The following is a 26,389-nucleotide window of genomic DNA, read 5'->3' on the forward strand; positions in this document are numbered from 1 at the left end:
ATGTCCCTGCAAAGGACATGGTCTCATTCCTTTTTATGGCTGCATAGTATTCCATGGTGTATATGTACCACGTTTTCTTTATCCAGTCTATCATTGATGGGCATTTGGGTTGATTCCATGTTGTTGCTATTGTGGATAGTCTCAGCCCCACTTTTTGTAGCAGAAGAATACAGGACCTAAAGGAATGCTGCTAGTGTGGTTAAACTCCTTGGTTTTTTGCACAGACAAACATGGTGCTACCAAGTGTGTAGCCTTGAACCAAGTACTTTATCTCTCTAAGCCAGCCTTGGTTTCCTTATCTATAACTATTACATGTGATAATACATATACAAAGATTACTATGGTTCCTGCACATGATAATCTCTTAACAAATGTAGCTATTATTATTTTTTTCTGAGTTGTACATTACTGTATAATTTTAAATTATTGCTGTACAACTTAAAATTATTTTTTCTAAGTTGTACGTTGATTATCTGCTGTAAAAGCAGCAGAGTGTTAGGTTTAAACAACAACAAAAAATTTCTACTTATGTAAAGCAATATGGGGTTTTTTGAAGGGATATTGCGTTGAAGAACAGGATCAGAAATCAGACAGGAACCAAGAGAAGCCAAGGGGCCAGAATCCAGGCAGAGTCATGGAGACAGGCAGGTAAGGTTATCCATTGCTGTCATCGGTGATACCACCTCTCCCATCAGTCCTGGGTAACTGGCTTTGCCACTAGCCCTGTGGCTCCCAATACTGCGTATTTCTGCTGTCCCTTGTCCCAACCATAGGAATGAATTATCTGCTCGTTTCTTTGCATAACAAACTTCAGATTCAAAGCCTTGGGCAGATACCTTCAGTTGGCCAATCCTCACTTAGATGTCAGCACCATAACCTCTAGGGGTATGGTGTAATAAGAAGTATCTAGTGTTTTCAGGCTCTGTTCTAAAAGGTGGGCTCTACCTCCCACCCAACCCACACTGTGGATAATTTCCAAACATAGGAAAAATCTGGGTGAGTGACACATATCCAATATGGTTTATTCCTTTAGATACCCTACATCCTTTCTCCCAAGTTTAGTGTTTGACAACAACAACACAGATATAAAAAGATGCTCCCATTTAGCATAATAAACTGATTATGGCTGGGTGTGGTGGCTTACTCCTGTAATCCCAGCACTTTGGGAGGCTGAGGCAGGCAGATTACTTGTGGTCAGGAGTTCGAGACCAGCCTGGCCAACATGGGGAAACCCTGCCTCTGCTAAAAATACAAAAATTAGTTTGGCATGGTGGTATGTGCCTGTAGTCCCAGCTACTCAGGAGGCTGAGGCAGGAGAATTGCTTGAACCTGGGAGGTGGAAGTTGCAGTGAACCGAGATCACGCCACTGCACTCCAGCCTGTTGGGTAATAGAGCAAGACTTCATGTCCGGGGGGTGGGGGGGGAAAAAGATTGCTCACACATCTGAAGACCTTTTAACCCCCTCTTTAAAGAAAGACCAACTGAATTGATGTCCAATTTCACGTCTTGGATACTTGTTCTTCCCTTAGCATTGATATTCTGTAACCTGTGGACAAGGTCAGGGCCTGGCAAACTTTTCTGTAAGGGACCGTGTGATTATTTTAAGCTTTGTGGTCCACAGAGTGGTTGTCTAGACTACTCATGTCTGTCATTGTTGCACGACAGCAGCCATAGACAATGTGTAAATGAATGGTCGTGGCTGTGTTCCAATAAAACTTTATTTACAAAAGTCCCTAGATGACTGTACTAGGACTGCAGTCTGTAGTTTGCCAAATTCTTGACTAGATTATACACTTTGCTACCACCAGGACACCCTATCATAATAATCAGGCACCATAAAGAGGAAGGAGGAATGTTATTGTGTACACATACTCACACACAAATCATCCAGAATACAGAAAGGAAGCAGACATAGGTACAGGGAGGGGCTATGACTTCATTCCATCAACAGATCACACGGTCATAGCTGCTGCTATCACCACCCTCCATTATGGCCCATGCCATGCTTCCTTATTGATAGTCAGTAACTCACCTAGTTGTGGTCCAGTATCTGATGGGGCAACCCCGACTTTCACTGTGTCTAAGCTTTTGGTAATTTTGCCTGTATAGTGCTGGAAAGGTTGTCCAATAACCTTTGTTGGACAACCTTTAGTTGGCATTGGTGACATGTTTCTCTGGCCATTATCTAAACCACCTTCCTATGCTCAGTATTGAGGAGAAATTGGGATTACTACTCCCCAGTATGAGAAGAATATGATTAAACCCAAGAGGCTTCCCTGAGGGCCTCTCACTGGACATGATTGTATGAGAGGCCTTCAGGGAAGCTCTCTGGGTTTTAACCATATTCTTCTCATTCTGGTGAGTAGCAATCCCAATTTCTCCTCAATACTGAGCATAGGAAGGAGGTTCAAACAATGGGCAGAGAAATAAGTCACCAATGTCTACTACCTAACCTGGATGTCAGAAGGGCAGTAAACTTACAAACACTGCACCACACAGCACACATGGGACATTCACAACAAATATGGTAGCGAAAATTTGCTGTTTATGTACAGCATTTGATAAACAGTATCTAAGTGATGTATTTGTTTCTACTCTAGTCTGTGAACCTCCCAGAGTTGAGAACAAATGTATTTCTTTTTGCTGTCCCAGAACCAAGCACCATGCCTAATAAACTGTTAGGTGCTTGAAAAATTGATGTTAAAAAACATTAAAAAGTCATAAGAGATGTCAAAACCCAAAATATGGGGAAGTAACTCATAAAAAATGTAACTTGCATGAAAGAACAATAGGTTCTCTTGGGCAAATAATGTGTGTAAGAAACACGTATTAGCTGAGGAAATGGAAGTTTGTGGATAAACATGATGTAGTGATTTAATCCTCACTGGGGGTGAAGACTGGGTATTTCTCTCTCTTCTCTTGTGAGGCTCTTACAAGATACTCTGCAATTGGGAGTGGTATTGATTCAGGGCCAAAGCAAATTTATTGCTCTTCTACTCTTTGGGAAATAATTTATTTAAGAGCTTGCATTTTTAAGTCAATAGAACTTTAGAAAACAGTATGTTTCCTCAGTAGATAAGACTTTTAGTAAGAAGTAGACAGAAGCTCAAGTCTAGATGTGAAATAGGAAAATATTATCACAGACGAGTTGGCTTCTACTGGAAAGTTTAACTGTTGATTGAATTAAATAAGTTTAATTCAACAGGTTTTTTTTGGGGATATTTGCTAAGTATAAGGATAACCATATCTTAGGCAGTGTGGGAACACACAGATGAATAAGATTGCTCATAACCTAGTGGAGGAGATAGGCTTGAAGTCTTTTAGATGCTATAGGTAGAGGCAACAATGAACAAGTTGAGGAGGACAGAGGGGGAAGAGATTAATTTCAGCTCAGGGAATCAATATAGACTCTATGGAGGAGTGATTGTTGGAGAGGTGACTATGATTTCAATAGAAATATATGAGGAAACACATTTTGGATGGTAAGAACATAAGGCAAAGATTGCAAATTCAAATGTCTAAGGGGCCAAGCATATCACTATTATGAGTGAAGCTAGCTGAATATAAGACAATAGGGAATAGTGGGGGTTATAGTCAACTGGAGGGGCATGGCTCATGTAAAGGGATTAACCACTCCTCAGGCTCAGTTTGACTGTTAACATGATCCACTAATTTTTCAAGAGAAGCTGGAGATCTTCATAAACATTGTCAATGGATTTGATAAAGCAACCACCCTATAACAGTGTGATCCAAATCCATCTACAGGCTAATTCTAGTCTGCAGACAGTGAGTTACAGAAAGACGAAGCGGGAGAAAGATGCAAGCCAAGCTTGGGAGCCAGCATTGTGTGGGGACATGAGTGGGTGGGGGGGGGGGTGTTTGTGTGATAAGACGAAAAAAGTGGATAGAGTGAAATCTTCCAAGACACTGAATACACTCCCAAGGAGTTTGGACCTTATTCTGTGGGCAGTGAGGGCCTGGGATCATGGAGGTGACTTGTTGAAAACAGTTTCTAAAAGACCTCTCTGGTTGCCTATGGAGGAAGGGATGAAAAAGGTTGTTGAGTGGGGGTAGAGGTGAGTTAGGAGGATGCTGCAAAACCCAGGGTGAGAACTAATGAGGATCTGAACATAGACTGAAGGAGACTGGTGAGGTATATTAAGACTCAAAACATATTCATGATCGGCTACACATAAAGGTTGAGGGGAAAAAGGTTGCTTTCTATGCCTTCAGAAATTAACTTAGAAAACCAGGTCTAAAACCCAAATGGATCACTAACCAGTTTTATAGCCTAGGGCCAATTATTTCTCTTAAATGTTAGCTTTTTCTTCTGTCAAATGGTGACAATGATAGCTGTCTTTGTCAACTAGGGGATGATGTAGCAATCAAACGAAACAGAGGACATGAAAGGGAGGTCATCACCATAAAGGACTGTGTCTATGGAAGTGATTTCGATTGTTGTTATCACAGTTAACTCTGAAATTCCTCATCAGTCAGGACTTTGCAAACATATGGAGTCATAAAAAATTATAAAAATGACAAACCATTTTTAGCTTGGTATGAAATAAGTAGCAGCATCTGGAGAGAAAAAATTTACTCTGTTGTTGTTAGCAGTGATAATCATGGCACCTGCTGTGGCTTACAGCCCTTTCCAAGTAAAGTGGGCCCATCCACTGTCCTAGCTGAGATTTACATCCTAGGCAGCCACGTTTGAGGCCTCAAGCCATGTCTGACCTGGCAGCAACATATTCATCTGCTGATCAGTGGTCTAGGATATGCCGTCATGTGAAAAGACTATTCAAACAGTAATGATGATAATCAGCTGAGCTGGAGATATACTTCTGTAGAGAATTTGAGTGGGGAAAGAGTAAGACATCCAATCAATGGCATGAAGACAATGGGGTAGAGGAGCAACATGGTACACCACTAGAGAAGGTGGCAGATGGGGAGATGGTAAGTTGGTAGAACACTAGGGAGAGGACCTAGGACCTTTTGCGTTCAGCATTGCTGGAGTTGCTTTAGGTCAAGAACCATCTTTCAGTCCCATCCTCTGCGTGGCCATATCCTATGATAACTTAACATTCTTTTTGTTCAACATAATTTCATTCAGTGGAAATCCTTAAAATACTTCATCCCTCACTTGAGTTAGCTCTTTTTTTTTGTGACCAAAAAACCTAACTGAAACATTGCCTCTATTCACCTGAAATAAACCTTCCTGATATGTTTGAAGTGAAAAACAGAGGTCCTCCAAAATTTGCTTAAGTGTCTTCTAGTGGGAGGAAAAAGTGATTAAGTTATATGGCATGCAACTGGATAGACCAAGGAGTTAGGGTTAAACTTTAAGAAATGCTGTGTTTCAAATTCCATATATATAGAAGGGCAGTTACTTTAAAAGAAACATATCTTAAGACTAGTCAAGGCAATGACAGTGAGGAAAAACTTGAGTTAATGCATGAAATTGATGGTCAGGTGGAATAATCATGGGCTTTAGAGTCAGAAGTTTAACCTGAAGTCCAGGTCCTATGACTTCCTGGTAGGATGGGCAGTGAGGTCTAGGGTGAGTCACTCATTATGCTGAACTCCAGGTACTGAAAAATGGAGCTGTAAAGGTGATGGTTATCATGACAGTGACAATTATGATGACAGTGATAATGATCATTGGGCAGGAGTCCGTGGAATTCCTCATATACTTATATTGTTTGTTATTAAGGAAGTAAAGTTCTAGAGTTGGAAATGAAAAGACTCAAGACAAAAAATGGAAAAGGAATAGTAATTATACACAGAAGAAAGTTAACACATTTCAAAAAAATTACTTGTGAAGAGTTGATATTCCCATTTGATTCCACATGATAGTTATGCAATAAAATGTTTTTGGGCCTTAACATTTTAAAAGAAAGATAATAGTATTAATAATAATAATAGTGACAATGGTAATAATGCTAATAACTGCAGCTACCACTTAGCATCCACAATGGCCCAGGCCGTGTCACGCTTCACATTCACTGTCTCAAATTCTCCAACAGTCATGTTTATTACTCCCACTTTACTCATGAGAAACCCAAGAAGCCCTCTGTTAATCTTCAGAGAGATTAAGAGGCTGGATCAAAGACAAACAGGTGGGGGTTTCAACCTAGGTCTTTCTGGCTCTGCATTCTGTGTCCATCTTCCTGTTCACTTAGCGAGCTCACCCTAGGATGCTGAAACACAGGAGCTGCAATGATCCTTGGAGATTGCCTAATCTACGCCCTTCTTTTTAGGGGAAAGGAAACAGAGTCCTGGAGTTGTGGAATGGATTGTCCGAGAGCACGCAGCTAATTACTGGTGAGATCAAGTCCTCAGACTCAAGTCTCCCGACTCAGGGCTGTAGCCTGTCATCTAAATTGGGCTGCATCTCTGGTTTTGAATTTCCATGCTCTTGTGCAAACAGGCTGTTGGTTTTGTTCCAGAGAATTACAGGGCAAATTTACTCTTCCTGGGGGAACAGCTGGCATATGCGCTGTGAAGTCTGCTATCGTAGCACACCCTGGTTTTATGGTAGACTAGCCTCTGGCTTCTATTAGCAATAGGGAATCCGTTTGGCATGGAGTGAGCAAATAAGGGAGTGCACTGAAAACCAACCCCTAGATTCTTGTTTAGTAGCAACTTCTAGCATGAACATTACATGGTACTCATCAAAGTGGGAGCTGGGATAGCACATTAGCATGCTCACAGCAGCCAGCCTTTATGGAATGCTCATCACATCCTAGGATCCTTTAATTCTCAGAATTAAACGGCAAGTTAGCTAATGTAATAACCCATTTAAAAGATGAAGAAACTGAGACCCAGGGACATAAAGAAACTTGTCAATGTTTAAAAAAAAAAGAAGAAAGCCTACTAAGTACCGTAAGAAGATCATAGCCTTCATTCTCTGGTATGTTTGATGATGCCAAAGCTGACATTTGTAACCACCACACACGCCTGCACAGCACCTATAAAGTTTTGCACCTGTAGGGGCTTGGGGTGGTTAGAAAATAAGAACAGTCTTTGCCCTCAGGAATTTTATAGCCTAACTTGGGACATATACACATTCACAGATATAATTCATGATAATACTATCTCCGAGAGAGCATTGAGGTGTTTTTTGGCAGGCACTGTTCTATGAGATTTATGAGAATCTGCCTTAATTTTTCAACATGGCTATGCAGTAAATTTTTATCCTCATTTTACAAATGAAAAAACTGAGACTGAGAGAGGTAAAGAAAATCACCAAACTTTCTGTAGTTAGTAGGTATTTTAGAGTCTTGATTCAATCCATGGCGGTTTAACTCCAAAGCCCAGGTTCATAGTCACTGTGGTCAAGGTTAAAAATAAAAGAAAATCAAATGCTATGGGAATCCAAAGGCATAGACATCTAAAATGGAAAGACTGTTCCCCTAAATCCTCAACACTGACTCCAGTAAACTTTCCTGCCAACCAAGAGCAATACAGTGTACGGTATTGGAGGCAGTGTGGTCTGAGTGATCTAGGAAGAGAAGAGCAGTCAGATCACCAGGTGTTAGACTCATCTCTTCGCCAGTGAGTGTGGTAACTGCCGTAACTGAGGAGGACATCTTGGCTTGCTCTTCTACGTCTTGATTACTATCACTGAAAGGAGCCCATAAACCTGGTTTACTTTTAAGAGATAATTTATATTTTATTGCTTGTTTCTGGGAGGATACTCACAGATGCTAACAAAACTCACAGAGACTGGGGAAGTTATAAAAGCTTCAGAAAAATCTTGAAAGTTATTACATTTTACTTAATACCTCCTAACTACGGAAAGTATTTTTATTTAATAAATACAAATGGGGTTAGTCCCATTTTTTTCCATAGTCCCTTCATAGACAAACTTATGTAATTATTTGTTCATATGTTAAATAATTTACTCACAAACACACACATATATATTTGATATTTACAAAAATCCATTCTTTTTATTTTCCACAATTCCTAAGAGAAAGAAAGGAGAGGCATTTTCAATGTAGCCAGCTGCCTCTCTCTTACAGATTTCCAGCTGTGTTTCTTTTCTTTGGGCTTTGCGGCAGAGTGAAAGGAGGCTTGGTCTGGCTGTCAGGTCACCTCTACTGTTTATTAGCCATGTGATTTGGGCAAGTGTCCTCCCTTGCTGGGCTCTGTGTTTTTGTTTTTCTCTCCCTAAAAGCAGGGGCTGGACTAAGCCATTGGTTTCCACATTGCGCTATTGCATGGTGAGTGGGGACTGTGGAGTTATTGGAGAGGATCTGGGAACCCATGTGTTGGACAAGTTTGAGGGCTGGGCAAAATAATACCTCACACATATCTATCATATATGTATATGAGGATACTGTTGTGACTAACAAAACGCAATTACAAGTGTTATGAAATTTTTCTTAACTGTAATCTTCATAATTTTCTTAATTAAAAAAATACAATTGAATTTTTCCTAATTTTGGTTAATATGGCATTCTTAATGAACACACACTAAACATTCTGTTAACATCAGAAAGGTCTGGTTACATCTGTATTAGAAATGGGTCTTGCAATTGTGAAGGTCTGAATGATTTATTGGGTCCTTTTTAGGGTTAACATTTTGGGATTCTAAATTGCAGTGTTCTAAAAAGGTAGCCACTATCCATGTGTGGCTGTTTAAATCTAAATCAACTTTAAAAAATTTAATCAGTTGCACTAGCCACATTTCAAATGTTCAATAGTCACATAGATTGGTGGCTACCATATTGGACAGTGTAGATAATAGAATATTTTCATCATGGCAGAAAGTTCTATCAGACATCCCTGTTCTAGGAGAACTGGATGACCTTATTAGTGTGTTTTCCTTGACATGAGATGGTCTTATGGTCTCTTCTAATGATGTTTTTAGAAGAATGCGAGTTTGAGCCTGAAGGCATTTAGCTTTTGGCTCTGTCATTGAAGGGGAAAAAGATATATATACATCAGTGGGTGGGGATGGTTAAGAAGCCTGGAAGATTGATCCACTCTTTGTGGGACAGTTTGCTTTGCACTTTTGATTACACTTAGTAACATGATGCTTGCAAACAGCCATGCACAGCAATGCATGTTGATTCAGCCACACCCCCAAACTCCACAAATAGCCTTACCCACTCAATTACTCAGAAACTCAGAAGCCTGTGACCAGGATCTGGATAAAGGCAGACATCAGGATTTTGCTGTGTTCCTAGCCCAGAGGAGCAACTAAAAAGAGGAAGAATGGAGAAGCCATCCAAAGCCAAGTAACATATTTCCTTCTCTTAACGGGAAAGCTTATGGGTGTGGCCAGAGTCAAGGGACTGGGAGAGGCAAGGGTCTCCCTTCAAAAATTTCATGGGTTAATTTAGACTTAAGGGTTAGTAGGAAAAAGTGGGCCAGGAGGGACAGCTGGGCCTGATCATGCATCTAAAAGAAACTATTCCTCTTCTGATGAGTAAATAAACCTTCACTCTAGAATATTTGGAAAATACAGAAGCTAAGAGGAATTTAATCATAACTCATATTATCACTGGAGGTAATTATTGCTAATGTTTTCAATATTAAAAAAATTTTCATTCCTTGAACTGAACTATAAAAGGTATTACATGCTTTTTTTTTTTTCCTTTTTTTTCCCAACCAGGGCCTTTCCTTATTTAATTGCACTAAACTGGAAAGCCAACCCAAGCTTGTGGTTTCTTTTCTTCCTCTGGCTATTTCTTTCTTCTTCAAAGTCTCTTATCTCAGTTTGTAAATGAGAATTGAGGTCTTTCAGTTCTTTTGCAGGAATGATGTCCATTGGCCTCACTCACAGACTTGTTTAGGAAGCTCTGCTGGGGTTAAAACTTTGCCTTCATGGCCATGATAGCCAGGGGGATGAGGGGCAGTTTGTCATGTGGTTCAGGGGTGGCCTTGGCTTTTCATTTGGTTTGGGGCAAGATAAAAAGGGTCTGGACACTTTTTAAAGTGAAAAGAGACTCCACTTGTCTCTTTTCATCCGCAAAGTAATTTGGTAGAATTACATGGGTACATTGTGAGTTCAAACAAGGGACAGAATCAGGATTTAGTATAGAATTGGGCTGCTGATTGACTGTTAAAATTCAATTCATCATTAATTAGATTTTTATTGACCATGTTATGAATATGGTCTTTCACTAGGCACTAGGTCCACAAAAATGGACCAGACGAGATCCCTCTCTCAGAACATTTACAGATTAGTAGTCTTGATCTATAATGAAACAGACAATCAAAATTTGAGTGTTGCAGGTTATTACAATAGCGGTAAGTTCAGGATACTGTTAGAGCCTAGGCAGGGAGAGGCACTTAATCCATTTTAGGAGGATCAAGGAAGTCTTCTTAGAGTATACACATCTAAACTGAGAAGTGAAGAATGAATAGGAAATAACATTCTTGAATGTGGAAGTGAGAGTCAGGGTGAGGAGAATATTCCAGGTGGAAGGTATAGACAGCGTGAGTAAAGACAGGCAAGTGACAGGCAGGATGTATTTGAGAATGACAAGTTCAGTAAAGTATACCCTATGTCCATTTTGCATATTTTGCTGATAAATGCTTGGACAATAATGTTTGCTTCAAGGTGAGCCTGTGTTGATCTCTGAGGGTGCATTTCCTTCATCCCCAAGCTGCCTGTTCTGAAAGAGGACCCAGGGTCAAAGCTGCCTTCTTCAGGCAGTCCTCCTAGATTTCCTCTGGTAGAAGTAAACTCTCCCTCTTCTGAATTCTCAAAGTGCTCCTGTCTTCTTGGAACTTTCCACTTTATACAACAGTTGCTAATGAATATCTCTCCCTCTGCCCTCCTGGACTATAAACAAATTGAGATCAGGGGCAGTCTTACCGTCTTCCAGAATCTTGGATGGCACCTGGAACAAAGATGCCCTTCAACACAAACATGTATTCGGGATGCTGGCCCATGACTAGCACTGAACTGTGCTAGTATCTCATGGATTTTTTGAGCTTTTATGGTATTGCCTCCTTCATTGCAAATTATCCTTTTCTCTCCATATGTTTGCTCTGCTCTCTTGCCACAGTCAGGCTCAGGATAATTTTTAGAAGAGGATAATGGCAATTAGTGCCATCTAGTCATGCAGATTGAGTTCACTGGATTGCAAGTTTTAAGTGGAATTATAAATAGTTCTTGGAGTAAGCACTCTGCTTTGAGTGAAGAGAGAACAAAATTTCTCATGTAGGTAGCAACATTTTAGTGTTGTGGAGGTTTTTAGCAAGGTTTATGTCCAACCATGGTGCATTTGGATGTTTATATAGGTTGATAAAATAATGAAATACTTCCATAGCAGTAAGTGAATAGCTCCTGTCTTGAGCCTGCTGAGTGCCCTTCTGACAGCCAAGACTCACTTGTATCCAGCAGTTAATGCGCCAATGTCTGGTTTAGCAGGAGGTCCAGGGCCCTGCAGTAGCACCACAGCTGGGGCACTCTGATAGGTTGATACCCATGCCATTGGTATTTTGACTACCACCTCTGCTTACCAAGTGTGTCTGTCAGTGATACCGAGGTATTTCCTCCTAAAGAAAACAGGATTTGGGGGCATTTTGGATAAAAGAGAGCTGATTAGGGGACTGCAGAGAACAGCAATTCCAACCCACTGATTTTTATCATTTACTAACAGCATCACCTTAGACACGATGCTTCGCCTCTACTCAGTTTTCTTGTCTGTAGAAGAGGGATATAAATTCATTCCTTTATCCATCCATTCATCCGTCCATTCACCCACTCACCCATTTATCCATCCGATAAATAACTGTGCCAAACAGGAAATGTTGACTGATGGTGACCAGACACACATTTAGGGGATTCAATTTGGGGAACTTACCGTAAATCTAGTTTTTAAGGTCAAATGAGACATCGAGAGGGAAAGCCTTTTGAAAGTGCAAAGGACTTGACTGATGTTGAGGTGTCCAGTACATCAATAATATCCACTCAAAGAACAGGCTGGGGCATTCCGCACTTCAGGTATTCATGACATTTGTCTAAATCTCACAAAGGGCCAAAAGGACTAGGAGTCAGTTTTCATTTAACTATTTGTTGAAAGCCTCCATGTTCCAGATGTCATCTTCTTCCCGCCAAAGAAAAAACATAAAGAGTTTTACAGTCTTTGCTGAATGTAAAAATAATGCACAATCTTTATAAAAATGTGAAACAATACAGTAAGATGTGTAAAGACAAAAAGTAAAATTAATCCCAAATACTACCTCCCAGAGAGAAATACTTATTTTTGATGTGAAATTCTCTTCAGGCATCTTTCTGTGCATATATACATTTTTATACACAAATTGTATCACATTATTCATGCTGTTCTATAACCTACTTTTCCTCTGAACATTATCAACATACACTGAAAGTTTTATTACTGGGAAAATGACTGAAAAGTTTAACATTAAAATGAACTATATTCTCTTTTGTTTCTTTCGTCATAGCATTCTAGAATTCTGTTGAATCCTTTTCTTGCATTTTTTGCATTTTCCCCTTGAACTAATGAAGTTTGTGCTTAGGTCTTGTGAAGTGAGCATCTTTTCAATTCAGCAAATACAGGCTGGGCACAGTGGCTCACACCTGTAATCCCAGCACTTTGGGAGGCTGAGGCGAGTGGATAGCTTGAGCCCAGGAGTTTAAGACCAGCCTGGGCAACATGGTAAAACCCCATCTCTATAAAAATACAAAAATCAGCCAGGCATAGTGGTGCGCATCCATAGTCCCAGCTACTCAGGAAACTGAGGTGGAAGAATTGCTTGAGCACGGGAGGTGGAGGTTGCAGGGGACTGAGATTGTGCCACTGCACTCCAGCCTGGGTGACAGAGACAACCTGTCTCAAAAAAAAAAAAAATTCAACAAATACATACTTGCACTGCAAGTATGTACAAAATTTAATTAGTCCCCAGTTGATACGTATTTGAGACATTTCCCATGTAATAATTCTATAATTATCATCCTTGTGTATTCAGCTTTGTCTATGTGCAATTGCATCCTCAGGACAAATTCCTAGGAATGGGAAGGCAGAGGTCAAAAGTTTTTAAACTTTTATTTGTATTTGTGTCAGGGGCTATTAAGGGACAAGAGAAGTGTAGGCTGTGGGAGGTTGAGGTTTAGCTGAAGTCTTGAGACTTCAATCTCATGGCACAATCAAAGAACATGGCAGAAAGTGTTTAGCAGAGAGCTGAGAGCGAATGCTGTTAGGTGGTGGTGGCAGGGGCGGGGGTTGGTCATCGAATGTTGGAATCAGTTTCACCAGTGATTGAACTGACCTTGCTTTGGCGTTCTTAAGAATAGCCTGGAAGGCATCAGATAGGGGATTTCTGGGAGATTCCAGTGTAAAGGCGAAGTTTGGGGCTGGATTCCTTTCAGTTCAACAAATATTTAGAGAGTGCCCCTCAGGGTCAGGCGTGGGGTATGGAGGAAAACACACCGGCCCCTGGCATCCAAGGGCTCTCAGTCCAGCAGAGGACATACAGTGCTCAACAGGTACTGCAATTCAGAGTGGATGGCTCCAATGGGATCCTGCCCCAGGGGAGGCAGTACAATGACTCTAGGTGGGCAGAGAGTGTTGGCAGGCAAAGAGAACACTTTGTAGGAGAGTGTGGACTTGAAGGATGAGTGAGAACTCCTCGGGAAGGAAGGGAGGGGGCCCCCAAGTCTCAGCAGTGGAGAGGCTGGAGGCCAGGAGAGAGAGTGGGGCACTGTGGTCCAGGCTTGCTCTAGAGCATAAAGCAGAGAATGGGAGGGTTGGTCCGTTGATACTGTTTCCCACACCCAGGGCCAGCTACCTCTTCTCATGCCTTAGGTTTTCTTATTTCCTTAACTGGTCCAGGCTGGCCTTCCTTGTAGGGAGGACTTGCTTTGCATTTACTCTTTATGTAAAGTAAAGATGTCTAGGAGGCATATGATAAAGGTCAATTGTGGAAGGACTCTGGTTCAACAGCAGGCCCTGTACTTGAAAAGCATCCTGCCAGTGTAGGCAATACAGGTGTCCCTCAGTGCTTGCCCTTGGGGGCCTGCCACAGCGCAGCACTGCAATGGCTGGAGGAGTCACCTCTGCTCATGGTCCAGTACCTTGGGAACAGTAAGCCCCGTCCTTGGGCAGCACTGGGCATATAACTTGCATGCTCAGTGCAAAATGAAAACGTAGAGCCCCTTAAATTTAAAAGACAGGAAAAAAGTCTTTTCTGTTTTCCACAGTCTTTCTCATGATCTGTCATGGTGCTTTTTATTTGGGTTTATTAATAATGTCATGTTCTCTCTAAAGCACAGGGATGCTCATGGGGCAAGTGCAGACTCTCATAGGTACCCGAAGCTCCCCTCCACATCAATCACCTAAGGTCCCTGCACCTGACATGGACTCTTCCGCACCTGTGAAAGGCAGCAGAGATAGCTGGGCCAGGGAGGGGGAGCAGGTGGCCAAGAACCTTTCCTGGAGAGGCAAGGAGGCAGTGGGAGGAGGAGGAACACACAAAGGTGAAGGCCCTAAGCCCCTGGCACATATACACTGTCCCATCAGACTTCTTTTATAAAACACAGTTTCAAATTCTTATGAAGAATTGCAAGGCGGTGACTGCAGAGCATTACACCCCAAGTTCAAGTCCCTTTCTGAGCCTGGGACACTCTGTGATTATATTGGTTGCAGGTTTTGTTCTTGAGGTTGACAGACTTCATTTCCACTCACTCCCCACCCTGAGGCTCACCCTAACTCCACTGGAGCAAGTGGAGTTGGTCATCAGGACCACGATGAGGTCATCAGGACTCTTGCAAGACAATCAAGTGGATGGGAAACGAGGCTCCTGAGAGGCTGGTTGTGACTTGTGTCTGACCTCTGGCAAATCCATGGATCCTTCTTTGACCCTGGATGGCCCCATCATCTAGCCTCTGGGGGTCATAGTCCAGGCCAAATGAGAAATACGGTATTCTGAGAGTTATGCTGGGCTGTGATGAAGAACCGCGATTAGACTGGTTCTGTGGTCCCAAGAGTTGGAAGGGGAGATTATGGTACAGTGACCATGTCTGGGAGCCAGAGCTGGGCTAGGAGGGCCCACGTCTAGCCTGAGTGACCACTTAGCAGGGCTACAGTTGTGTAGAAAACATTCCAGCTTAGTATAGGAGGATACGCTTAGTGACCTTTGGGGCCTCTCCCTACTCAGGGATTTTGTGATTTTTGTAATAAAGTTTTGGAGAGGTAATATTCACGTACTCATTCAACACACTCAAATGCCACACTCTTCCAGATGCTGGGGACAAAAGAGAAGGCTGTGGTCTGCTGCTGAGGAATTTTTAACTGTAAAAAACCATAAAATTTACCATTGTAACTATTTTAAGTGTACAGTTCTGTTGTGTTAAATATATTTACACTGTTGTACAACAGACTTCTGAAACTTTTTCATCTTGTAAAACTGAAACTATACCCATTGAAAAACAATTCCCCATTTCCCTTCCTCTCAGCCCCTGGCAATTACCGTTCTACTTTCTGTTTCTATGTTTCTATGAGTGTGACTACCTATACTACTCATACCTCGTATAAGTGGAATCAAATACTATTGGTCTTTTCGTGCCTAGCTTATTCACTTAACATAATGTCCTCAAGGTTCATCCATGTTGTAGCATGTGACAAGATTTCCTTCATTCTTATAGTACATTGTATGTCTATATCACAGTTTTGTTTATCCTTTCATCCATTGATGGATATTGGGTTGCTTCTATCTCTTGGCTATTATCAATAGTGCTGTTACAAATATGGGTGTGCAAATATCTCTTCAAGATTCTGCTTTCTATTCTTTTGGATATATACCCAGAACTGGTATTGCTGGGTCACGTGGTAGTTCTATTTTTAATTTTTTGAGTAACCGCCATTCTGTTTCCCAAAGTGTCTGTACCATTTTACATTCCTGCCAACATTGTGCAAGGATACCAACTTCTTTATATCTTTGTCACCACTTGTTATTTTCTGTATTTTTATTTTTTAAGTTTTTAGAGACAGGATTTTACTCTGTCATCTAGGCTGGAGTGCAGTGGTGCCATCTTGCCTCACTGCAGCCTTGAACTTCTGGGCTCAAGTGATCTTCCCGCCTCAGCTTCCTGAGTAGCTAGGACTACAGGTGTACACCACCATGCCTGGCTAATTTTTGGATTTTTTTTTTTTTTATAGAGACTGGATCTTGCTGTGTTGCCCAGGATGGTCTCAAACTCCTGGTCACAAGTGATTCTCCCACCTTACCTTTTTTTTGAGTGTGTGCCGGGGCAGAGGGTAGTAGCCATCCTGATGGGTGTGAGGATTGTACTCTTCCAGAGGGCCAGACATGTCAACAGATGCAAGCTGTGGGGTATCTGGGGCTGGATAAAAGTCAAGTCAGCACACCACAGGGCAGCTGTGGGGAGGTTGGATCTTACTGATGATGATGGCATCAGGAAAGGCGTTAGTGTGGAGGCCGCCCTAGGGCTGAGAGACTTGAAAGGTGTTTGTCAAGCCCCTTGTAACGTGCCATTGATCTACTGTGAGACCTTGGGCAAGTTCATTCATCTGTTTGAGCCACTGTTTCTCCATTTCTGACAGGATGGGCTGGGCCAGGCAGCAGCACGAGGGAAGTATGGAATTGTGAAATTCCATACTGGCCAGTGTATCTCCCTTCGCCCCAAGTACTATGATTTCAACCTTTGCCTCAGGTGGTTTCCAGTGTAAATCCCTCAGAGCTGTGCCTCCAGGCCCCTTGCACGGAGCCTTTTTCATGGCCAACCGGAAACAAGCCAACATGCACCCGGTGCCCTGCTCCCAGCAGCTGCCATCTGTGTGCGTTGGCTGGTGGCTCACATGACCTAAGCTGCAGCTATGGGAGGCTTTGGGATCTTGGCCGTCTAGCTGACTGCCTGCTGGGGGCAGGGGCATTTATTCTGCGTGACAGAAGGTAACATCTGTGGCTGGAAAGGATAAGGAGAATTTCTGTCTGAGTCACTGGAGGAAACAGGAAAAAGAAACCTCTGACTGAGGAGAGAATCCTCAGGTTGCAGCAAGAGCAGCTGGTGTGCCATTCTTCTGGCCTAAACCTGGTCAGAAGCAGGCTTAGGCTCTCTGAATATTGCCCGGGCCCGGACGTTGCGCAGGGCCCCAGCCGCCCATCGTGAGGCGGAACTAAGATGTGTGCGCCAGGGACTCGGAGACCTTTAGCGAGAGAAGGCAGCGCCTCCTGCTGGTGATAAATGAAATACAGCAGAGCCGTGGGCTCCAGTAGGCACCGCCAGCCTGGAAATCCTCCACCTCTCCATCTTCCACGTCCCTTTGCCAAGAGAAACTGACATGTTTCTGGACTCTTAAGGTTCACATTTTGGTCTGTGGGTAGCTTATAATTGATGTATATAATTATTGTGGTGTGGTTTATAAATCGATGGTACACCTTACTTTTTTCTCCTTGATCTCATTGACTGTCACAGCAGCCCAGTGAGATAGATTTTAAAGGAACTTGGTGAAGACTCCGTAGCTAGTAAGCGGTGGAGCCAGGATTTGGACTCAAAGTGTGTAATCCAAAGCCCCACTTTCCTCCCTCCCACTAAATCTCATTGCCTGGCCCTGGCTCCGGAGAACTCAATAGCTGAGATTTATACATCCCCCCACACCCCCATTCTGCCTTGCTTTCTCTGCTCTCAGTCTAGCCACATCTTTCCCTGTACCATGGAGGGGCTGTTGCTCACCGCATTTCTGCCGAATGAGCTGCTATACAGCGTGGTGATAATGACAGAGGAAAAGTTATCTGAGCCAGAGACCCAAGCAGGTGTTTTGCACCAACCCCTCCAAGGGTTCCAAAGGTGGAGAGAAAATGTCTGAATCAGACAGCAAGATGCTGATGGATATTCACAGCTGTGATCCTGTAGGGAAAGGAAACAAACTCCATTTTCTAGGTGATGGGACAGAGGCACAGAGAGGTGAATGAAGCAACTTCGTCAATGTCACCTACAGAATGAGATACAACGCACGGCCATTGGCTTTGATGCCCTTGCTTTTTCCACGTATTCTGTTGAACTATATGAAATTGCCATCTGAATGGGTCAAAAACAGTTGACTCTAAGCAACTTCACATAGTTCAACTCAACGTCATGCTGCTTCCCCAGGGCACTGCAAAATTCTGCAAGTACTCCCGAGTTCTCAGAAAAAGTTACGCATAAGAGTAGCCAATTTATTTTAGGTTATTTTTAAAATCAGTAATTTAAGCATAGTGATGATGACGGTGATGATGATGATGATGATGACAATATCAATAATAGCAGCTAACTCTTAAGGAACCCTTAACATATATGCCTGGCCCTGTGCTAAGCCCATGCATTATTTCATTTAATCCTCCCAACTGCCCTATAAGGTAGATTCTATTATCACCTCATTTTTACAGATGAGGAACCTAACTAACCCCATCTCTACTAAAAATACAAAAATTAGCTGGGCATGGTGGCACGTGGCTTTAATCCCAGCTACTCGGGAGGCCAAGGCAGGAGAATTGCTTGAACTGGGACCCAGGAGGCGGCTGCAGTGAGCCGAGATCACGCCCCTGCACTCCAGCCTGGGCTACAGATCGAGACTCCATCTAAGAAAAAAAAAAAAAAGTGAAAATCTGGCTGGGCATGGTGGCTCAAGCTTGTAATCCCAGCACTTTGGGAGGCCAAGGCAGGTGGATCACCTGAGGTCAGAAGTTCAAGACCAGACTGACCAACATGGCGAACCCCGTCTCTACTAAATATGTAGGTGGGTGCCTGTAGTCCTAGCTACTCCAGAGGCTGAGGCAGGAGAATTGCTTGAACCTGGGAGGCAGAGGTTGCAGTGAACTGAGATCGAGCCACTGCACTCCATCCTGGGTGACAGAGGAGACTCTGTCTCAAAAAAAAAAAAAAAAAAAAAAAAAAAAATATGGCCGGGTACGGTGGCTCACGCCTGTAATCCCAGCACTTTGGGAGGCTGAGGTGGATCATCTGAGGTCAGGAGTTCAAGACCAGCCTAGCCGACATGGTAAAACCCAGTCTCTACTAAAAATACAAAAAATTAGCCAGGCATGGTGGCAGATGCCTGTAATCCCAGCTACTTGGGAGGCTGAGGCAGGAGAATCACATACTTCAGCCTGGGTAACGAGACTGAAACTCCATCTCAAAAAAAAAAAAAAAAAAGAATGTGAAAATAGTGAATTGGAATATTCAGTTAATCAGGGCACACTCTGTCTGTCTCAACCAGGCTTCCGTGAGAGGATTAAGCCCTGGCACTCAGAGGCATCCGTCGTATGTAATACATTTTCTCTGCTATGCATTTAGAATGCTACTAGTTAGGTACTACTCCTGGGAGAATTGAGGAAAAAACCCACACAAATCATTTTCTGTGGTTTTAATGAGGTGCACCGAACAAGAAAGGCTGCTAGATGGTGCAAGCAGCCACACTTTCCTCTTCTCTTGGTTGCGTCCTGTTCTCCTCCCTGTTCTCTCATGGTCACTGTCAAAACCAAGAGGACAGTGTAATGTTAATAGAATGCTTCCCCGGTTCGTGTTTGCTCACTTATTTGTTTATCTAAGATAAACTTGTGACCTTGATCCAGATGTATCTCAAATTCATGGGCTATCTAAAATTCAGTTTCCTAGAAGTGAAATCTCTAAATATTTGATTTTCCATCTGATTACAATTATTTGTTATTAATAAATTTTATTCTTGTATTAAGGTACTGACAAATTAGAATGTTGATTTATTGATATGTAATGGACACTGAAAACAGTGGCTTCAATAGATAAAAATGGACTTCTCTCTCATGGAATAGTTAGGAGGGAGACAGTCTAGGGTCAAAGTGGCATGCTTTATGAGGGAACCCAGGGATCCAGCCTCTGCCTCCCTGCAGCTCTGAAATCCTGACAGTGTTTCCCTCATCTGTGAGGTCCAGGATGGATTGCTGAATTATCCACATTCCAAGTAGCAGGATAGAAGAAAATTTTCGCAGATGCAACATGACACCTGTCTTTCAGGACAGAGCTGGAAGTTACAACATCGTATTGACCAACATCCTATCAGCTAAAAATGATCACACGGCCATATCAGCTATAAGGCACCAGGCTGCAACGGATGCTAGGAAAGGCAATTTTGTAATTTTGGTGGCTGTGTGCCTAGCTGAAAATTGGCAATTCTGTGAAACTGGCATTACCATGTAATGGAAGGGAGAAAGCATAGCAGGAGGCAACATTCAAAAACAGAGAGAAACAACGAGATAAAGTCTACATAAATAGAAGTTTCAATATTTCCTTCCTGCACTGCTGTGGACGGTCTTGCCCAGACCCCAGAGTGTGCCTATCCTTCCTTGGAGACCATTGCCGTCTGGGGTTGTTTGGTCTTTTCCAGACACATTTGAGTGGTCCTTCTGAAAATAACAGAATGCTTTGCTTACAAACATCAGCTCCATGTACAGCTACATTATTTGCAGGGCCCAGTCCAAAAGAAAACATGGGACTCCTTGTTTGACAATGATTATGAATTTCAAGATGATAAGAGCAGAACAATAAAGCAAGCATGGGGCTTGTCTATGCATGGAGTCTATGCATGGGGCTTGTCTATGCACAAGTGGCATATCTGTGAAACCAGCCCTGCTCACTTCTTATTGGGAGGTGGCAGAAAAGGCGTTAAAGTTCTCACTGACTTCTTATAATGGCTATATAAATTATGGCAGTCAACATTTATAAAACAATGCGGTGTAAATTAACACTCAGAATGGGACTAGATATTCGAATTTGGTGACGTGGTGGCAGCAGTCCCCTAGTGCATGCTTTAGGAGTGCTTCTCAGACTTGGGATGCTGCGCATACATTCCTGGAAGTTCAAGAGAATCTGTGTTGTGATGTCATATTGAGTGTTCTTTGCATGACCGCCTTCTGAGGGTAGGTTAGTATTATGTTTAAGAATCTCGGTGGCTTACTTTCCTCTGGATTCTGGGACAAAGACTATGCCCACATGGCCTGGAAGTAGGTGGCCCATGCAGTTTCCCTGGGCCAGATTGTCTGGCTCCCATGCACAAGGACCCAAGTGTGCACAGGGGAAAGGTTGGCCTGGGGCCAGCTCTGGGAGTTCATCACCGGGAAGGCTAGAGCGGGCAGGATGTAAGTTCAGGTTATGGTGGGGGAGGGAAACCTTGTCTAACATTAGGCCAAGGTTGTATACAAAGAATACAGGGATCAATCAGAAACTCAGGAGACCTGGAAGACTTTAGGGAGTAGAATATATAATAAGGCAACGGCACAGAATATAAACTATGAATAGCCACAACTCAGGCCCACAATCTCTTATTCACAATTCCAAAATCCATACAGCTCTGAAAACTGAAAGTTTTCTCTCAGTGTGGCACAAACTCTTTTGCTGTACTACCTGATGTGAAGCTATTTATTGTCTAAGTAATATATATTCTAAGTAATATATCTATTTGCTATAGAAATATTACATTTTACTATGAAATATTATCTTAGACTCTAATGGAAGATTACTTAATACTCTCTCTCTCCTAAAATCAGAAAGGCTGTAAATTTCATAACATATTGGACTCCAAAGATTTGGGGTAAAAGAGGTGGGCTTGTAATACATATGATTTATTGCACATTTATTATGTGCCAGGCACTATTCTAAGCACTTTACAAGTATCAATTTAGTTAATACTCATGATACTCCATGAGATAGAGTTGGCCCAGCATTGGCCCTAGTAAGAACACTGGATCCCAGAGAAATTTTGTAATTTGCCCAGGGTCATAGATAGTCAGCAGGCAGGAAAAAAAAAAAAAAAAAAAAGCAATTCTCTTGGGAGCCTAGTTTTATGGCCTAGAAGTGAGTCAGATAGCTCAACAAGAATCAACGACCAATCTCATTTTGGGAAAAAAAAACTATTCAAACTCATGATTTGGCTGAAGTGATTCAGCAAGTCAGTAATAATAGCAAATGCAGTTGCTAGGTAAGGCAAGAGTCTTCATGAAAGAAATTTTCTTTCTAGTATCCAGGTTTCTAATGAAGCTGCTCAACAACAGTAGAATCTGTGCTGACCCTTTGGGAAAACCGTGGGACATTTGAGTGGCCAGGATACATTGATAAAATTCACAATTTTGTATTTAAATATCCAAGGAGCAGCTCAGTTTTTATTTGTTAAATTGGATTTTTGGCTTGTCAAATTTTGTAATAATTATCCTAAGTTTTGAAAACCTTTACACTGGTTTTTTGTAGCAGTACCATTTGTTTTAGTAGAAATCTTGCTTTAATGTTTTTCTTAGAAGTTGTACTTCTAGTTAATAGCTGGGTGGGCAGGCTTGTATTATCTTACTTTATTGACATTCACATTATGTAAGACAGAATGCCAAACCTTGACTCAATAAAAATAGATCACATTTATTGCTTCTTCTCAATGTTCTAAACTTATCTTGGTTAGAGAGCTGAATTGGTTTAGTTTGACAAGATTTGTTCTTTATGAAGCTTCACTGAATCCCTTCTTGCAACTTTATATATCACAGTGTTTATTGTCTGGCGATTTCTTTTCATGGTTTTTTTTTCTTTCCAGAAATGGATGCAATGTGCATATCATGAATAATGGATGATTTTGTTTATATAATTGTTATAAATGATTGTAAGAGTTAGGAATGTTAATTTCTTTATCAGCAGGAATATAAGAAGATTTCATTGATTTGTAAATTATCTTTGAATGGCATTTGGAAAAAAATCTCATATTTTCCTTACAAAATCTTAATAAATGCTTACCTTTGCATACAAAAGTAACATAGATGAATATTCTAATATGTTAAACTTTTTTGGAACAAAAAGGATACTTAGATGAACTAGTATTACTGCAGCCTGATGGCGAATTATTGAAGTTTTTTTATTGGTAGAATGGACCTTTGTTTTTCTTTTTGGCTGCTCTGCACCTTTAAATTTCCTTTCCAGTTTGTAGATTCCTCCAAGGTACAAGCCATAAACTTGCTTCTAGCTTCCCTTGCAGCTAGAATGCAGGCATGTGACAGGCTCCACCAGCCAGATGGCTTGCATTTGAGATTTTGAATGTAAAGCTAGTGGCACAAATAAACAGGTAGAGTAGAACCATTCTGCTGTGGGGAAGGGCAAATAGGCTTGTTTTCTTAGGGAAGTAGCAGAGGTTCTGCAGCATCCTCCAGTTGCCAGTGGGGTGGATGAGTAGTGTCTGTGTCCAGATGTGGGGTTTCCCCAGGGCTATCTGTGGTGAGGTGAGCACTGCTCCTGGCTTTATAATCTTCAAGCCTGGCTCTCTGTGCCTCCTTGAAAATCTGAAAACGGTTTCACAGCCTTTAACACATTCTTTTTCTATTTAATCAAGCCAGAAAGGGTTTCTGTGGTTTGCAATTAAGAAATCCAATGGATACAGCTGGAATCTGAGGATAATGACAAGGAAATAGGATTCTTTCATACATAACTTTCAACAGTGAAAGGAGATATCAGTAGAACAGGGTTATTTGCCAGGTCATTCTTATAGGAGTCATCATTTACTTAAACTGATATACTGTTGAGAATAGCCTTCTAGAGAAAGTGAGGCACACCCAGGCAAGGTGTTTTCAAGGGAAATGGGGGTGACTTAATTACCAGTGACATAGGTATTATTATGAGCTTGGAACTCACTAATGTGAATCGGTGAGTTTGGAATTCACCAATGGCCTTGGGAATGAGGTCTCCTGAGGGTTAAAAGATGAGCTATAAAGAAGTCCTGACTAGAGGTCCTCTAGAATGTTCCAGGTTCTTGGCTTGAGAGGTATTAAGGGATGGTTGGAACAAAGAATACAGTCTTACTTGAGGCCCGTTATGTGATTCTTTGATTCATTCATTTAACAATGTTTTATTGAGTGGCTACTCTGCCCCATGCACATGCATGAGATGCAGCAGTGAACTAACTGGGCAGGGCTTTTGTTTGGTGCTCTGGAGTTTCAAAGTGTTTTCACATTTAGGTGGGGAAAGGAGAACAGCCTTTATAACTGTTTGTAGACATTAAAAATTGGAGAGGTTCAATAATTTATCCACAGAGACATAGACAGTAAGTAGTAGAATTGAGAATTAACTTCAGCTCTTTTGGTTCCAGAATCCTATTTTCTTTCCAGGACACTAGCACCTCTTAGCTGCCAGAGCTCATGCTTACTGTTTCTTCCCTTTTCTAGGGAGGAAGCCTGCATCAAGGAAGAATGAACTAGGTCAGTACAGAGGCAGGTCTCCTCTTTCTGGGGCTGGTGGTCTTTCTGTTGCCCTCTAATTCTACTACTCTACGCTGACTCTGTCATTTATATCCTGATTGGAGACAGGTATTGAGGGCTGCCCTTGATGGGTAACATACAAGGAAGGGAAGACATCAGGGTACATCTTTGACATGAGGGGTCAGTACTACCAAATAAAGTCAAGTGTGAGAACTGGGGAGAGAGGAAGCACATGAAAGCACATGAAAATTTATTTCATTTTTTTCCCCTAGGGCTGTAGCATTCTAAGAGACGTGTGTTCCACCCTTACTGATACCACAATCTGGTGGGCAAGATAAGTATGTACATGACTGAGTCATTGCCTCAGGTCTGTGGCTCTTGTGCATTTTCCTACTAGATGGCAACTGGTTTCTTTTTTTTTTTAGAATTGAAGTTTTTATTGAGATAATTGTAAATTATTGAGAAATGTAGATAACATGCAGTTGTAAAAAACAATACAGACAGGTCCCACATACCCTTTAACCAGTTTTCCCCAAAGGTAACATAGAAAAATATCACAACTAGGATACTGACATTGATAGAATCCACTGATCTTATTCAGATTTCCCCAGTTTGACTTGTACTCATGGATGTGTGTGGGTGTGAATGTGTGTATTTAGTTCTATGTAATTTTATCATATTAGTTTGTGTATCCACCACCACAATCAAGATACAGAATAGCTCCGTTGCCACAAGGATCCCACATGTTGTCCATCTCTATTTTTTATAACCAGACCTTCCTCCCTCCCTGACATTTTTTTTGTCTCATGTGTTCTTGGTGCCTATAAAGATACTTAATAAATTTGTGTTATATGAATAAATGAATTAACAGTGCCGTAAGATATACACATAAACACATGCGTAGTGGATTTGGAGAGCAGAGGAAGGAGACATTCATTTGAGCTGGGCCTTAGAAAGAGAAGAGGCAGGACTTAATGGTGAGCACTATGGACACTCATGACTTGGACGGGCGAGCACAGTGACTAATCTCCTGTGCTCAGGGAGGGAGTACTTGGGTTCAAATTCCATTTCTACCACGTTTTGTATGAGTGGCCCCAGAGAAGTGGCCTAACTTGCTCAGGTTCCTCATCTTTAAAATAGGGATGACACTAGTACCTGCTTCAGGGATTGCTGTGGGATGGAATGGGCTGGTGCATGTACAACACTGGGCAGAGTACCTGGCACGTGGTAGGACTTAATAAGCAGATGTTGCTGTTCATGGTCTTGGTCTTTGTAGTTTGAGGAGGGCCTCTGATGACTTGGGATGTAAATCATGTCTACACCTCCCTTTGTGAGGAGGCATGGGTTGAGCATCTTCCTGGAGACTCCCATGGCTGACTCCCACCTCCACCCCACTGGGGTTCTACTGCTCTTGACAGGTCCTTTCTGCTATGGTTTTGAATATGGTGTTTACAGGATCCATTAATGACTTTGGAAACATCCTTTGGTGATAGGCTTTAGAGTTGTCAAGAGACCCCAAAGCCATAAGGGTAAGAACAGCAAACCTACACCCTTTGAGGCTCTGGAGGCCCTGCCTGCATTTTCCACGGCATCTCTTATTGTATCTCATGGGGAAAATGATATGTTAATGGGAAGTTGTAAATCTGCCTAATAACCAGGGCAGGGTCTTTTGTACCAACAGATCCACTAAAACTGCATGGTCGATGGATGAGTTTTACCCCAGCCTGAGCTTCTTCCACGGAGGCTGGTAGAAGACTGGAAGAATCAGCTCTCTTTCTCTTTCACTTCCTCTTTGTGGGATCAAGGAGGGGTGTTTACTAGGAATCTCATCTGGGATTAGTGTATCTGGACCTCTCTTGGTTCCATTGAAATTCACTTGCTATGTACACATCTGTTGTGAGAAAAACAAATCGTCTTGGTTTACAAAGACAAAGGGCAGTTAGTAAGTACTGCAGGATATGGGTTAAGAAACCCTCACAACCCTCTGCCAAGTATCCAACCCACTGGCAATAGGCCAGTGCAGGAAAGACCTGTTAGTAACTGAACTGCAAAGACAATGTTTTTTTGTTTTCTCTTTTTCAAGGATGAGAGTGAACAGAGCCTGAGCAGTTTTCTTCCATCCCCAATTTCTCTACAAGTGACATCATCAACAATTCATTATGTGCTATCAAATATTGTTGTCTCTGTTTCTTTTTGTTGCAAATATTAAAA

General features: G+C 41.9%; 1 protein-coding gene across 1 annotated transcript in view; it reads left to right on the top strand.

The window, feature by feature from the left end:
- The first annotated feature begins 9,128 nt into the window (after window positions 1-9,128).
- FER1L6 (fer-1 like family member 6) overlaps window positions 9,129-26,389 on the top strand; it is a 207,983-nt gene continuing 190,722 nt past the window's right edge. Inside the window, exon 1 of the mRNA XM_063669062.1 lies at window positions 9,129-9,246. Coding sequence (XP_063525132.1) covers window positions 9,224-9,246 — 23 coding nt within the window. The 5' untranslated portion in view covers window positions 9,129-9,223. The remainder of the gene's footprint in view (window positions 9,247-26,389) is intronic.

This window comes from Pongo pygmaeus, chromosome 7 (genome assembly GCF_028885625.2).
Source record: "Pongo pygmaeus isolate AG05252 chromosome 7, NHGRI_mPonPyg2-v2.0_pri, whole genome shotgun sequence".
NCBI classification, from domain to species: domain Eukaryota; kingdom Metazoa; phylum Chordata; class Mammalia; order Primates; family Hominidae; genus Pongo; species Pongo pygmaeus.